Source organism: Sinocyclocheilus rhinocerous, unplaced genomic scaffold (genome assembly GCF_001515625.1).
Source record: "Sinocyclocheilus rhinocerous isolate Xijiao unplaced genomic scaffold, SAMN03320098_v1.1 scaffold742, whole genome shotgun sequence".
Lineage (NCBI taxonomy): Eukaryota > Metazoa > Chordata > Actinopteri > Cypriniformes > Cyprinidae > Sinocyclocheilus > Sinocyclocheilus rhinocerous.
The window spans coordinates 260976-276225 of NW_015641116.1; the positions used below are offsets into that span (position 1 = coordinate 260976).

Consider the following 15250-nt stretch of genomic DNA (forward strand, 5'->3'; position numbering starts at 1 on the left):
TTTAGAGGGGGGTTTATTCAAGCAAGCAGTTTAAATGCCAAATTCCTCCTTAGGCAGGGCCACTCTGTGTGACCCCAGCTAGTGAGCAGCTCAAGAGAATTGACTTCAGCGACACCATGGGAATCAATTAGCATCAGCTGTTTGGGCCCCTGCCTGATAGGCGCAAGGAGCGATTGGACTCCGTTGAATGGGGGATTCACAATCCTGACCCCTTTTATTAGGTTCAGCTCCTTACCACTGTGATACCATAGTGTTTGCCTATGTCATCAAATAGGCAAAAGCCGGGGGACTTGAATAGAGGTGAAAGGTCCTTTAAACCTCTTTGGGATCATCAATTCGAGGATTGAATAGAATCGTCGCTTTGCATTTGAAAGGCTTTTTTTTCTCTCTCTCTCTCTTCATCTCTCACTCTTTTCCTCTCCTCTCTCTTACTCCGCCGCTCCTTCAAATAAAAGCCGCCCGGGACAATGTGACGGTGGCTCCTCATGGTCATTCAGTATTAACAAAAGAGAGGAAAAAATGAACTGCTCTTGAGAGAATTACATTTTCTTCTTGGAAAATCGGGCAGTTTGAGCCTTTGTGGAATTAGCGGTCATTACCATAAAATCTCGGGAGTAAGAGGTTTGTCTAAATTCTCCCGAACACTGTCAGTTGGATGTTTGCACAGAGACACTGAGATGAAAGGAACGTTTCTAAATTGCCATACTTACTTGGTTCAAGGACTGAACCGTACTGGTGCATGGCTTATTTTAAGGCACAGTGTGTATAAAACACTTTTGAAAGCAGCGCTATAAACCAGAGCGGTTTATAAAGTGAACATTAAAAATACTTTGTTCCGCTCCCTTTAATCAGACATCATAGGTTTATGCGAGGTAATATTCCCCTTGAGCGTGTTCAGTAAGGTGAGGGATTGTGTATGTGTGTGTGAGGGCTGTTTGATGTGGGGATCAGGCAGCTGTGGAAAGGCTCAGTTCTCTTATTTGTTTGAATTTTTGGCATAGCTGCATCAGGTCGATTTGCAGTGCCCCTTTAGCAGCTTAATGTGAGGCCCCTCTTTTGTGTTCCAAGTTTAGTCTCTGTTTCATCTAATTTCTGACTTTGTTCGGTGCTAGTGAAATGCAGCATTGGCACATACTATGATGGAGAGCAGGGGAGGTGCTTTCTTTGCCCCCCTGGGACGTACCAAGATGAAGAGGGGCAGGTGTCATGCGACGTGTGCCCAGGACCCGAGGGCCGGGGAATCCCGAGAACTGCAGGAGCACGCAACATCTCGGAGTGTGGAGGTGAGACTTCACAGAGACATACTCGCGAACAAACAAGTCTGTAGTCTTTCCGCTATCACACACTTCCATTGAGGTTGGTGTCTGTCAAGAGCTTGTATGTTTGTCTGTCATTTTGTTTTAAATTCTGTTTATTGCTTCAACCAAGTAAAGGTCTGTTCACACCAAGGATGTACCACAAGATGTACCACATTTCATCCTATTATCCATTTATGCTGAGAGATGTCATCCCCCAGATATCCAAGGTTGCAAAGAAAGAGTATGAATCACATCCTGTTTTTTGTTTATGCAGTGGTCAGGAAGCATACCTGTATTGATGATAATCTCACAGGCTCATGGCTAGTTGAGCTCGAGTTGAGTTTTTGTGATTGTGAGTGTGTTGGGAGGGGTCATTTCATGCAGTCCTGCAAATCCTCAAATGTCTAATTCATTCACATCAACATAGAATTCCAGAGCAGTCTTGTGTTTGGAGAAAAAAAGGCACCACCAGGTTTCTGTTTCTGAGGCGCGGTCATCAAAGGCAGCTTAAGATGCAGATGCCATCTTCTACTTTCTGCTGATAGACACAACTAAAGGCGCTGTTAGGGTTCGTCTCAGTGGCAGCCAATTTAGTGTGGTCACTAGAGGGATGAGAGGATGCCTGCACTTTATTAGATAATGAACTTGCATGCCATCACTGCTTTCTTTGCTTTCTTTGGAAGGCAATAAAGTACTCAACTTGGTTTGTCTGGCATTGTCTTGACATTTTTTTCTGATCCTAGGTCAGTGCGGTCCTGGTCAGTTCTCCAATGATGGCTTTGTACCCTGTCTGCCCTGTCCACAAGGCACCTATCAGCCTGAGGTCGGCCGCACTTCCTGTTTCCCATGTGGAGGAAGCCTCACAACCAAATATCACGGTTCTAAGTCCTTCCAAGACTGTGAGACTAAAGGTGAGAAGTATATGGCTGTAATATCTCAGATTGAAAGTACTCAGATTATACTGCTGTTAACATTTAAAACATTTAAAATGTTAAATGTAATTTATTCATGTGATGGCAAATCTGAATTTTCAGCATCATTACTCCAGTCTTCAGTGTCACATGATCTTTCAGAAATCATTCTAATATGCTGATTTGGTGTTCAAAATCATTTAATATATTATCAGTGTTGAAAACAGTTGTGCTTATTAATATTTTTGTGGAACCTGTGATAAAAAATTTTCAGCATTTATTTGAAATGGAAATCTTTTGTAAGATTATAAATGTCTTTGCTGTCACTTCTGATCCATTTAATGCATCATTGCTGAAAAAAGTATTAATTTCCTTCAAAAAAAGAAATTCTGACTGACCTGTTCCTAACAGTATTGTATATTCACATTAATAAAGACTACTCTGCTGGAAAAAAAACAGCCCAAGTAGGTCTCCCAAACAAGTTTAGAGGGGTTTGCAACTCTTTTTAACTGGTCAGGCTAGGACACCAGCTTAAATCAGTTTAGGCTGATTTGAAGAAGGTTATTGGCTTAAAATGTTTGATGTTCTTTGCAGATGTCACATTCTTCTATATTTAATGGTATTTAAGAAAGAAATGCTGATTCAGAACTGATTTTGTTGTTCCTACAGTTCAGTGCTCCCCAGGGCATTACTATAATACTAGCACCCACCGTTGTATCCGTTGCCCCATTGGAACCTATCAGATGGAGTTTGGCCAAAACTACTGCATTGCCTGCCCTGGAAACACTACCACTGATTTTGACGGATCCACAAACATTATGCAGTGCAAAAGTAAGTGCAAATTACAAAAAGGTTCTGTTTTAGCTCTTTTAAAATCTAAATGATGGCTTATTCTTTCAATTAAGCCTACCCTTTTCTCATAAAAAAAAAAACAAAACATAATTTAGTTCACTATATAGTCTAACCTAAGTGGTTTCATTTGTTCCTGCCAGACAGACACTGTAGAGGAGAGCTGGGAGAATTCACCGGATATATCGAATCCCCCAACTACCCCGGCAACTACCCAGCCAACATCGAGTGCACCTGGACCATCACCCCTCCTCCCAAGCGCAGAATCCTCATTGTGGTACCTGAGATCTACCTTCCCATTGAAGATGAGTGTGGGGACTATTTGGTCATGCGGAAGAGCTGTGAGTGTTGCAGGGCTGTGATCTGGTATTGAATGCATTGGCTCAGCAGGGTGATTGTGAATACACATGTGAGGAAATGGGGGGAGGAGCCTCATCGATGGGCTCATTAGGGCTCTCCTTCATCTCTTTGGGCTTGAATAAGCCACTGAAGAGGTCTTTAGAAGTTTCTTTACTGTTCCCTCAGCTCTGCCCAATTCAGTGACGACTTATGAGACGTGCCAGACGTATGAGCGACCAATTGCCTTCACCTCCCGCTCCAAGAAACTCTGGATCCAGTTCCGCTCCAATGAAGGAAACGGTGGAAAAGGCTTCCAAGTGCCTTATGTAACGTATGATGGTGAGAATCGAATTGATGACGCTTTTGTATTGTGTGATAAGTGTTCAAAGTATGTCAAGTGTTTATATGCTATGCGATGTGCTTCTTTTAGAGGACTACCAGGAGCTTATTGAGGACATTGTTAGGGATGGAAGGTTATATGCCTCTGAGAATCATCAAGAAATTCTTAAGGTATCGTGCATTAACTTGTCTTTCAAAGCAACTTTTTTAAACAAGTTTCATTATAACTTTTGTGAATGGCCAATGGATTTTAAGTAATTATTGTGAGGCAAGTACTAAAATCAAGAGGTTTGCCATTGCATATCCCATTAGTAAAAAAGAGGCAATAATGCCACCATGTGGAAGATGGGAAAATATACTGTACTGGTGTTTTGTAATTGACTTAAAGTCCATTTCTGTTTTCTAATGAACTTTACAGGACAAGAAGCTTATGAAGGCCCTGTTTGATGTCCTGGCCCATCCACAAAACTTCTTCAACTACACTGCACAAGAGTCTAGAGAAATGTTTCCAAAATCATTTATCAGATTTCTCCGCTCCAAAGTTTTGAGATTCCTACGCCCCTGAATTTAGTGAAATAATCTTTTTACAGAATGAATATTTGGCGCTCCAGACAAATTTTAAATGACTGACCTGGAAAAATATTCCTGAATGGTCTTGGCCGCCTACACACTTGTGGATTCAAGAAGACTTCTTGGACCTGATGAGATGAGAGTTCACAAGAAACTTCCCTAAATACCTCATTGGAATTGTTTTTCTCCTGAAGAAAATGAACTGTTTTTCCAGTGAATGGATTGGTTGCTGCCCTTCTTACAATTATAACATGAGCTGCCACCTTTCAAGAAAAAGATTCTTCCTGTTTAATTCCTTTATTGCCCAGAAGTGACTGTGTTACAAAAACATGTTAATTACAGCCTGAATTATAGTTAGAAAAAAAAAGAAGAGCAACTAGATTGCTTGTTATATATTATAGGTCATTTCACAAAATGTGTTATTTTTTTGTGATAATATGTTTGACCAGTTTATTTTGAAACTTCAGAGCACTACTAGGAATGTAGTGGAAGTTAAAGCAGTTAAAGTCATTTTTGTGAGTTTGAATGTGTTGTACATTATGTAAAAACAAATTGCATTGGCTCTCATGTTGCTATATTGTATTCTCTTTTTTTTTTTTTTTTTTTTCATTGTAGCCTTCTTCATACATGACATATGTATTCTTCATTTGTCTCCAGTAAGAAATTTTAGATGTACGCAATATTTTCAGTGGTACTGGTTAGACATTATGGTCATTTCATATATCAGTTGTCAGTTTCTCTGCATTCACTCCCGTCACACTTCCAACACCTAAACTGATTTTTGGATTAAGAAGCTCTTGATGTAGGATTGATTACTCATTGATGACATGCAGAGTAAATTAAATGTTTATATTTTTATGGTTGTACATCTAACATGTAAATAAAGAAGTACACTCAAAATGTCTTTGTTGTATCAAATGCAGCGCAGTTGCAGAAGCCTAGATCAGCGATTTACAACCAGGGGGTTCTTGGAGAAATTAAACTTCTGTTAAACCTATTAAACAGAAACTATGGCTTGAGGCAAGACAACCCCAGGTGAATAGGGTAATTTTTTTAATAGATCCCACCATACTTAAGCAGTTGATTATTAAATTAAGAATTGCAAACATTTTCTGAAATGTTATGTTAAAATATGGAAATTATTGCATTATCTAATTAAATATGCACTAATTTGCATACATTTTCAAAACAGAAATCTAGACATTGGATAAAGCCAGGTTCAAAATGCTTGTTTCATTTTGTTGACATATTACATTTAAATGTTATGAAGAGGGGATTCTGAATATCTCTTTATCATTCCATCAGAAAAAAATCATGTTTTAGGAATAAAATGAGGCATATTACATATAAATAGGCTGCCAATTAAAATAAGTTAAAATAAATTACTGTGACTGATCTCTATTTATATTTTATATTGTAGTTAATGCAGTTTGAAGCATATAGCATCGTGCAGGTAACACCAGACTGAATCATAGGACTGAATAGTGATAAGACTGTTTTCAACGACAGAGCCGAACTCGGTTAGACCGTTGTTCAATCTTATGGAAGAATGGTTCCCAGCCACGTGTTTCCGGAAGGAAGTGGTAATGTGCGGACCGACTGCTGATGGTCAGCTGATGTGTCAAACCAGAGTCCAGCCCTCACGCTTTGTTTTGTTGACGTTTATTTGGACCAGAAGAGTTCTAGTCATTGCATGCGTTGCTAATGTAATATTTACTCGTTATTCTGGTTCATCTCTCTTCAATATTTGACGACGTTCTCTTGAGCGGAAGCGAAAAAGATGTATCGATTGACCTCAAGAGCCGCTGTCAATCTGTTGACGTTTTCATCGCTAGCGTGTTTTCTGCTGATATTATCTGCACAAACATCAGAAGCTAAGGTAAAATAGGATATTTATCACTGTATTTTAAACGATATACTTTGTGTGGTTGAGAGCCTGTTGTGTTGTTGGCAGTGCTAACTAGCCGTTAGCATGTTTAATGTTTCCTTATCGGAAACAATGTCAAGTGGATTCTTAACTGACCCAAGTATGGTGACCGTCATTGATTTCGTGTCATTCATAGGTGTAAATAAATGAGATTGTGTATGTGTGGTCACTCTTCTCAGAATTCAGAAGACATCAGGTGCAAATGTATCTGTCCACCTTATAAGGACATTGCTGGGCAGATCTACAATCAAAACGTTTCCTTGAAGGACTGGTAAATGATTTACTAGTCTTAATACGCGTCTACAGTATCTTCTGTAATAAACTAACCCAATGACTCTCTGTTCACTGATCCATAACATCTCTAATATAATCATTTGCACAGTAATTGCCTTCATGTGGTGGAGCCGATGCCTGTTGAAGGCAAAGATGTGGAGGCATACTGTTTACGCTGTGAATGCAAATATGAAGAAAGGAGCTCTGGAACCATCAAAGTAAGTTCAACGTCTTTATATAGTATGGCATATATAATATACTAAGTTAAAACACGTTTTTAAGTATTAGAGAAATAATCATCTTTCTCTATTTTACAGGGCACCATTATAGCATATCTGTCTATCCTGGGCCTTCTGTTGTTGTATATGGTCTATCTGACGCTGTTGGAGCCTATACTGAAGAGAAGGCTGTTTGGCCATTCACAGCTCATTCAGAGTGACGATGATGTTGGGGTAAGTGTTACATCTTTATGGATACAAGATTTAATATATGTTGTAAGTTTTGGTAGTTTAAATGAAAAAGCTGTGTAACAAAATAGATGCACCCATTTTGTGTCATTAATGATAGTCATATGCTATAAAATGTGATAACGTTAAACTCTGTTGTTACAGGACCAGCAGCCCTTCGCTAACGCCCATGATGTGCTTTCCCGTTCTCGCTCTCGCTCCAACATGCTAAACAAAGTGGAGCACGCTCAGCAGCGCTGGAAGAGGCAGGTCCAAGAGCAGCGCAAGTCTGTCTTCGACCGCCACGTGGTGCTTAGCTAAAAGCCTTCACAGTCTGGACTGTTATATGCGGGTTCTGGTATTGTGCTAATTGCTGGGTCTTCTCCATGATGTCCGACCCATCTCATTGGTCTGCCTGAGCAACCTCCAGTGTGTTCATTTCTTTTTGATGTGTAGGTTTGTCGTCTTGACCAATGTGTGTGATTAAACCTTGTTTATTATTAGAGTTCGCTTGATACAGAAAGTTAGCATTAATTATCACTGTGTTCTTGCATTTTGAAATCAAGCACTCTGAAATTAGCAAAAACAATGTTTACTTCTACTGCAGTCCAGTCACACTGAACTTGATGTTGGGATAGAAGTGCCAATTTCCTTATAAAATTAGGTGATCAATTTATTCATTACATTTTTATAATTGTCAGAATTGTTACTAAACACAAACTATACATTTTCCAGTCTTATTGTACAGTGTAAAATGACCCCCTCTCTCTTTTTACTCTTCTCTTTTTTACCTTGCGGTTTACTGTCAACTATTATATGTAAATAATAATCAGTGAATGTGTTTTGTCCTTGTCCCCAAATTGTCCTTGTCCCCAAATTATATGCTGTATGACTAACTTCCCAATTCAGTTCTTTTCTAGCTTTGTGTAGATTTAGATTCATGATGGTGTACAACATTTTCTTTTGTTGTTTTTTGAAGACAGTACAAGGTACATTTTTTTGAAGGTATCAGAATTATATTCTTTGTCATTAAGATGTGTGTATATATAATAACTGAAATGTTCAGGTACACGATTTAACAAAGAGAGCTGTTTTGACCTTTTGAGTTATATTACAGTTTTGTTAATATGTGAATTCCGGTTTCTTGTCTCCATTTGTCTGTCAAACCCTCTGCTCAAATGACGCAGTTGAATCTAATGGTAAAGGCATTTTTAGTCCCCAGGAGGCGCTGTTTCCAAAGTTTTTTTTGTTTTTTGTTTGCATTCGCGTCGAAGAACAGCGCTAGATTCACGTTATAATCAAACGTGCAACGTTCTAAAAAGATAAAAACGATAATACCGACTACTTTAGACTTATAATTGGTAGGAGAATTCTCTTAAAAATTAAGTGACCGTACACCCAGCAAGTATTCATACACCACTTTTAACATCATAAACAGTTAAGTTAACTGTTAATTTAATGCCTTTTACTAAAAAACTGAGCGTATTATTTTACCCGAAAGGATTTACCACATAAATGAACTAGTTTCACAGACTATATCACATTTCTCACATAACGGTTCTCATCATTTCCTGCGTTCCCTCCTCCTCCCAGCCAAAAACACTGGGACAGATAGATCAGAACGCACTCCACTGAAAACTTATGCAAACTCGCAGCATGGATATGTGAAAAGGTAACCTTGACAACACAAGCGTCACTTAGCCAGAGAAGGTAGGAATTTCTTTATTGGACTCTCGTCTTTATGTTCGCTCGCTGTCCCTGACTCTTTCAAGCTTCTTTTGTTTTTTTGCATGGATACAAAAATCTCTACAATTGATGGCAATAATGCTTCAGAGGATTTTAAACGAACTAAGTTGTCTGTAGAGACATAAAGAAAAGCATAACAGAAAAATATAAAAATGAGTAAAAGTTAAATAATAGGCTAATAATAGCGTAACAGAAAAAATTGCATGCGTTTGGATATCAACAATTAAAATGGACCGCGCCTCGAGTGAAGTCGCTAGAACTATGAACGGGGGAAAAGAAAATTTCTCTCATTATAAGATATATAATAAACGCGCTTGTGAGAGCAGTGGATGACAGTAGCCTACTGATCACGATGGATTGTATGTGCATTTGAGAGTCATAAACTCCTCTTTGGTGTTTTACGGTGAACCCGAAACAAGGAGGCGCTCTTTAACCTTCTAAAATCTCTGAGAAAACTGACGGATGCTTCTTAGTCACCGTTTCTTGTAATTATCATTATGACAATATGAAAATAAATAAAAAGCAATTGTTATATTTGATCGGAATACAAATGTATATTTTTATAACAAATTATTTGTGCACTTTGGTTGAGTTTTGCTATTATTGTTGCTAGTAATATCTGAAATTTAGATTGCGTTTTCAGTCTGAACTCAGACTAAGAGCAACAGTTCACTGTTTTTACTCTCTTTCTTATCTCTGTGGTAAATAACCCCATCATCTGGTTGTCTGTTCCCCGGGGCCACAGTGTGGGAAATGATTAGGGCACCACAGCTCTCCGTTTCTCTCTCTTTCTGTCTGTCTATGCCTCCCTCAAGGCTGTCTGTCCTTTCCCCTCGCTTATCATGGTTTCTTGACATATCTATCTTGAATGTTTCTTTTTGGTGTGCCCTTGCCCTTGTTTAAAATGTAATTCCAGTCATTGCAACACTGCAAGAAACTCTGGAAACAATGGCTCATATTGATGTCAAAATATATGCACATTTTTAAACATTTTGCCAGACACATTATGTGTTTAAGTGTTATTATCTCAAGCTAATTGCTAGGATGCAATTATGCTTTCAGAAAGGTAACTGAGTTGATGGTAACAGGGTTGACATGTTAGTGCTCAAGTTTAGGAAATTCCAAAATGCTGCCTTTTATTTTCATGCATTTTGTTTATAAAAATACAAATCAAGGAGAGGCTTGAAGACCACAAAAGAGATCATTTCATCTTGCATCAGCTATTTATTGCTACATTAATTTTTACCCATATGTAGGTTACATGGGGGACACTAATGGCTCCCGTTTTGAAAAATGACCCATAATACAAACCATTTCCCCATATTTTTTGAGCATTGCCATTATCCAAGTATAACTTGAGTATTGAATACAATATTCTGCTTTGTATTTTCAAATGCCTCAACAGAATGATTGTGACAGGGATATTTTGTGGTAAGGGTGTGGTTACATTCAGGGCTGTTGGAAACAGATACTGTTGTATTTTGGAGATTTTGTGGGTTTTGCTGAACATGACTGATGGAACCCTTACAAACGTGTTCAAGGAAGAGGAAACAATTGAACAGGTCTGGCATAATGTTTCTCATGCGCCTAACTACTTTAACAGGTGTAAATTGTACTTTTGACTTGTAATTGACTTGGTAGTGGAAATGTAAGTGTATTTGAAAATAAAAAATCAGACGAGAGGAAATACTTTATAAACCAAACAGTTATTATGTTTTCCATCATGGCAATGTAACATGTTAAAGGAGTAGTTCACCTAAAAAAGAAAATCTGCTGAACATTTACCCATCCTCCGACCATTCAAGATGTAGATGAGATTGTTTCTTCATCCGAACAGATTTGGAGAAATTTTGCCTTACATCATTTGCTCACCAATGGATCCTCTGCAGTGAATGGGTGCCGTCCTAATGTGAGTTCACAGAGCTGATAAAACCTTCACAATAATTCACAAGTAATCCACACAGCTTCGTGTACATCAATTAATGTCTTGTGAAGCGAAAGCTGTGTGTTTGTAAGTAACAGATCCATCAAGATGTTTTTAACTTCAAACCATTGCTTCCATCTAAAATACGAGTCCTCTAAAAAGGTCTTGTCTGAATCAGGAGAGAAATATGCACAGATCAAGCACCGTTTATAAGCGTAAACAATCCATAACAGTTCTAAACAAATATGTCAATGGATGTTGATGTGAGAAGACAACAGTGGATGGACTTTTTACTGGAGGAGGCATTATTATGGATTATGGACTCGTATTTAGGCCAGAAGCAACAATTTAAAATGAAAAAGCCTTAATAATGGATTTGTTTCTAACAAACATGAAGCTTTTTGCTTCACAAGACATTAATTGATGGACTGGAATCATGTTGTGATTCCAGTTCAGCTGTTTGGACTCTCATTCTGATGCCACCCATTCACTGCAGGCAATCCACTGGTAGGTGACTTTAAACTCAATGTATAACAGTTGAAAGGTGCAAGGCCCAAGTAGTACTTTGCAGTGTTAATCCATCAGAAATTAGTTAAAAAATAGAATTAAACTAGCTCTCAATCACTACTAGTAGTATACACTTGGTTGAATATTAATATTTAAGTTAATATGTAGTATAATATGTAGCAGGACTGACATGAGTCCATGTCCAAATGTTCTTATGGCTAAAAAAGAAGATACTCAGAAGAACATAGCCACATATTTCACCAACTTCCTCTGAGAAAAGACCAAAGGAGCACTGAGACTTTCTAATTGCAATCACAGGGATGATGGGATACCCAGGGGGATGCAACTCAAGCTTTTATCACAGTCCTTACCAGTCAAGTGCTGCTACCAGGATTTAATGGATTATTATTATGTGCTGGACACACTTACATGGAATTTGTGGAGTTCTCATATGCTGCTGACTAATTAAAAACAAAGCCCATGAGGAGAAGTTGTGGATTTTATTCTGCACAAAACAACAGAATTAAGCTCAATGTTGTGGTTCCCAACTGCTGAGCTTGGTTGTCCAGAGACCATATTGAGAATGCATTATGTTTTGATTGGGTAACACTTAGACAGCAACGATTAGAAAAAGGGATGTTTGGCTTTTAGATTAGTCCATTTCTAGCAAACACTTCCAGTCGCATATTTTAGTGTCATGATCACCCTAACAGGCATCCTCTACCATGGGAGATGTTTAGTCTGGGCCTCATGGTGTTCTTGACATTGGCTGCTCAAAATCAGGACGCAAGATTAAATATAGTGAATGCTTGCTTACAACGTGAGGGTAACATGACAAGCTAGGATTTGACCTTAATATATAATAGTGTACCAAATTTATACCAAATATATACTATAACAAATTTCATCTGCCCAATTCATAATAATATGGTTTTACAGTAGAAACACTAGTTTCAGCAGCTTTATTGTACAAGTCTCTCAAGGTTTTGCGACAAAAAGACATTTCTATATTGTTCTAAGTATTCAGACTGACCCAACACTACTTTTCCTTGAGCTTCTTGCATTATTTCCCTCTAAATAACAGCTGGAGTGAATGACTGTTCTTGGAACCCGATGAAGTGATGATCTGTGGCATAACTGTCCCTGAGCTATTATCTAAGCAATTTAATACAGATTTGAGAAAGACTCCCACATCACGTTCCAACACAAGAAACCACATTTCTGCTGAGATATTGGTACAATTTGAAAGAGTTCCAGAGAAGGTTATGAACATGTTGTCATCATAAAGCTTTTGTCAACTACAGATCCTTGCTGCTTATTGCGGTTGCTTATTTGGCTGTAGGTTGCTTATATGCATTACAAGTTTCAATCCAACAGAGACTGCTTTTAATGCGTCAAACTTCATCTATTGAAAGCGGGATTTAATATTAGACTGGCTCATGACAGACTTGGATAACTTGGGGGTTTGGTTTTCAGATTCCTCAAAATGTTGAGATCCTGATATTCTACGATTTTTCTCCAGTTAGCACTAAGATTAAAAAAGTTGACAGGCTTGGTTTGTTCTGTAGATATTCTTACCAAAGCCATAGATTTGAGTTTTGTTTGGATAGTTTGACAACTTTTGACACTCAACAGCTATTTTTTTTTGTCACAAACTTGCCATACAAAGTTAATACAACTATCCTTATTGTAGAAATACATTTGTTTAGCTACTATTTTGTGGCTACAAAAATGCCCATCAGCATCCATCGCTTACCAATCTGAGATAAATCAGAATTTGTGCATATTTAGAGGCAAGTGGCTGGATCTTTTTCAGCCTTCACTTTTCACAGGTTCTTTGTCTGTTTGTTCTTGAAATTATGCTTCACATAGGCTACATGTGATAGCATACCACAGTTTAGACAGCTGTTTGCAATGTGTTATGCTTGTACTCTGCTGCTGAGAAACTGAAGATGTCTGAAGCATATGGATAAATCACAGATATCTTAGCAGGCTAAGATATTGAACTCTGAACATGAAACCTTATTGCTGCCCTGAAATTATTTATTCTCCACCCCAACAGAATTTGTGTTCATATAAAGCTTTCAAAGCAAAAGACTCTCTTTGTACAATGTTTGATGACAAAATTGCTCTAAACATTAAAAATGAAACCCATAGCAGCAAGAAAACGAATCAATAAATGTTGCTCACTACAGCAAGTATTCTTCACATTACCTTTTCTCAGTGCGAGCCTGTGGGTTTGCCTTCAGCAAGATCATGAAAATGGGCCCTGCTGGTGTACAAAATGTCATAATAATAATAAATCATCCATACAACCACTGCAATCATGTGACACTGAAGGACACTTGTTGAAATTTCATAAGAACTGACATTACAATGTGTGTAAATCTATTGGCAAAAACCAAAAAGTTCAAACATAGGCCTAAGTAAAATTTTTAATTTATACATATAACTTAAAATAATTAAGAAATAATTTGTGCAAACATTTAGAATATATAATTCTATAGGCCTAAATAAAAGAGCAGATTTTTGTAGAAATGTTGCTGGTCGTCACGAGACAGACCTTATTACCAAGCCTATTGTTTCAATCATTCAAAACTGCTTTAATCACTAAACAGCAAGCATGAACCAAACCATTTAAATCTTCACAAAGTACGCTTTTGATCAAGGTGTGGAGTCTGTGGATAACAATATTACCATAGTCGCTGTACTCGAGTTGCCTATGCACCGCGGCCTGAATAAATTATGCAGATTACCGTTATTGTGTTTACTATTTTATCGTTCGCTTCTTTTGATTATATGATAGTGTTGTATTTGTTGTCACTTTAGTTGTTTATCGGGTAGCTCATCCGTTTTTTTTTTTGTGGTCACCGGATAATGTGGTTTTTGTTAAGTACTGAGATTCGCGCGCGTTTGCAGCAGATTTATTTACAAAAAAGTAGAGCGGAATAGTATTATTGCCAGTGTTAACGATTCGCCCAATTAATATGGATCTCTCTTCGAGACCCCGCAAGTATTCCTCGGTGTCCTGGGAGACCGCTTTGTACGATGGGCTTTTTATTCCTGTTCAAATAAGGAGCTATTCTTGCCTGTGTTTTTCACTGCGGTCAAACCCGCCGCGCTTTGAAAATGCACGGTCAAGCCAGCCGCACCTTTTTTTTTTCGTGCGCGTGTAATTGTGCACTTACGGTACGGGTGCTGGGAGCAGTCAAAATGCATGTAAAGAAGCTGTCATACCGACGTTTCCTTTATAATTAGCTTATTTTAACTTTTATTTTTAGTTTGTAAATACATTATTTTTGTACATAAACGTTTGTATTGTACATTAATTATTATAAATAATGTATTAATGTTTATAAATGTTAATATTAATGTTTTATATTCATTGTTTTTTAAATTTAATGTTTGTGTGTGTGTGTGTGTCTATATATATATATATATATATATATATAAATATATGTATATGTGTGTGTGTGTGTGTGTGTATAACAACAAAATGAGTCCTAGCACTTCCACTGTGTCCAATATTCCAACACTCATAAAAAGTGTTCCTTTAAAGGTTAGCTCATTCTTTCAATTCATATGTATTCAGAGTGACCCTGACTATCACTGTCTTCATTTTCAAGGCATTTTACTGTATAGTTTTGGAGAAAACTAAAAGCAACTAGGTTTCTTGCCATGCTGCGGACGCAAGCTTCAGACGAAGAAGTGAACGATGTGTGCTCCCGGCGCCTATTTATACTGTAGTCGCACAGGTAGTGACGTCATAGCTGTCGCCGGCCAACGAGTTGGTGTTTTTTCAATGTATGCTTCAGACACGGGTCACGACGAGGCGTTCCCCATAGCGACCCTTTGATGTTTTGGGTGATTTTGCTTTTAGTTTTCTCCAACACTATACTGTAAAATGCCTTGAAAATAAATACAGTGATAGTCAGGCTCACTCTGAAAACATATCAGTTGTACGATTTAGCTAACCTATAAAGGAACACTATTTATGAGTGTTGGAAAATGGGACTCAGTGCAAGTGCAAGGATGCATTTTGTTGTTTGGAGTGATTTTGCTTTTAGTTTTCTCCAAAACTATACAGTAAAATGCCTTGAAAATAAATACAGTGATAGTCA

The 15250-nt window shown here is 37.9% G+C and overlaps 3 protein-coding genes across 3 annotated transcripts in view; all 3 read left to right on the plus strand.

The window, feature by feature from the left end:
- LOC107754648 (signal peptide, CUB and EGF-like domain-containing protein 2) overlaps positions 1-4643 on the plus strand; it is a 23658-nt gene extending 19015 nt beyond the window's left edge. Inside the window, exons 15-21 of the mRNA XM_016571187.1 lie at positions 1113-1283; positions 2042-2209; positions 2879-3040; positions 3202-3399; positions 3584-3736; positions 3828-3907; positions 4155-4643. Of these exons, the coding sequence (XP_016426673.1) occupies positions 1113-1283; positions 2042-2209; positions 2879-3040; positions 3202-3399; positions 3584-3736; positions 3828-3907; positions 4155-4301 (1079 nt within the window). The 3' untranslated portion in view covers positions 4302-4643. The remainder of the gene's footprint in view (positions 1-1112; positions 1284-2041; positions 2210-2878; positions 3041-3201; positions 3400-3583; positions 3737-3827; positions 3908-4154) is intronic.
- Positions 4644-5884: 1241 nt separating this feature from the next.
- On the plus strand, positions 5885-8086 carry LOC107754675 (transmembrane protein 9B-like). Its single transcript, XM_016571220.1, has 5 exons — positions 5885-6185; positions 6413-6504; positions 6616-6724; positions 6824-6958; positions 7118-8086. The coding sequence occupies exons 1-5, from the start codon at positions 6087-6089 to the stop codon at positions 7271-7273; spliced, it is 591 nt and encodes a 196-aa protein (XP_016426706.1). The 5' UTR covers positions 5885-6086; the 3' UTR covers positions 7274-8086.
- A 455-nt stretch (positions 8087-8541) lies between these two features.
- LOC107754674 (suppression of tumorigenicity 5 protein-like) overlaps positions 8542-15250 on the plus strand; it is a 74222-nt gene continuing 67513 nt past the window's right edge. The window contains exon 1 of the mRNA XM_016571218.1: positions 8542-8662. The gene's annotated coding sequence lies outside the window, so the exon portion shown is untranslated. The remainder of the gene's footprint in view (positions 8663-15250) is intronic.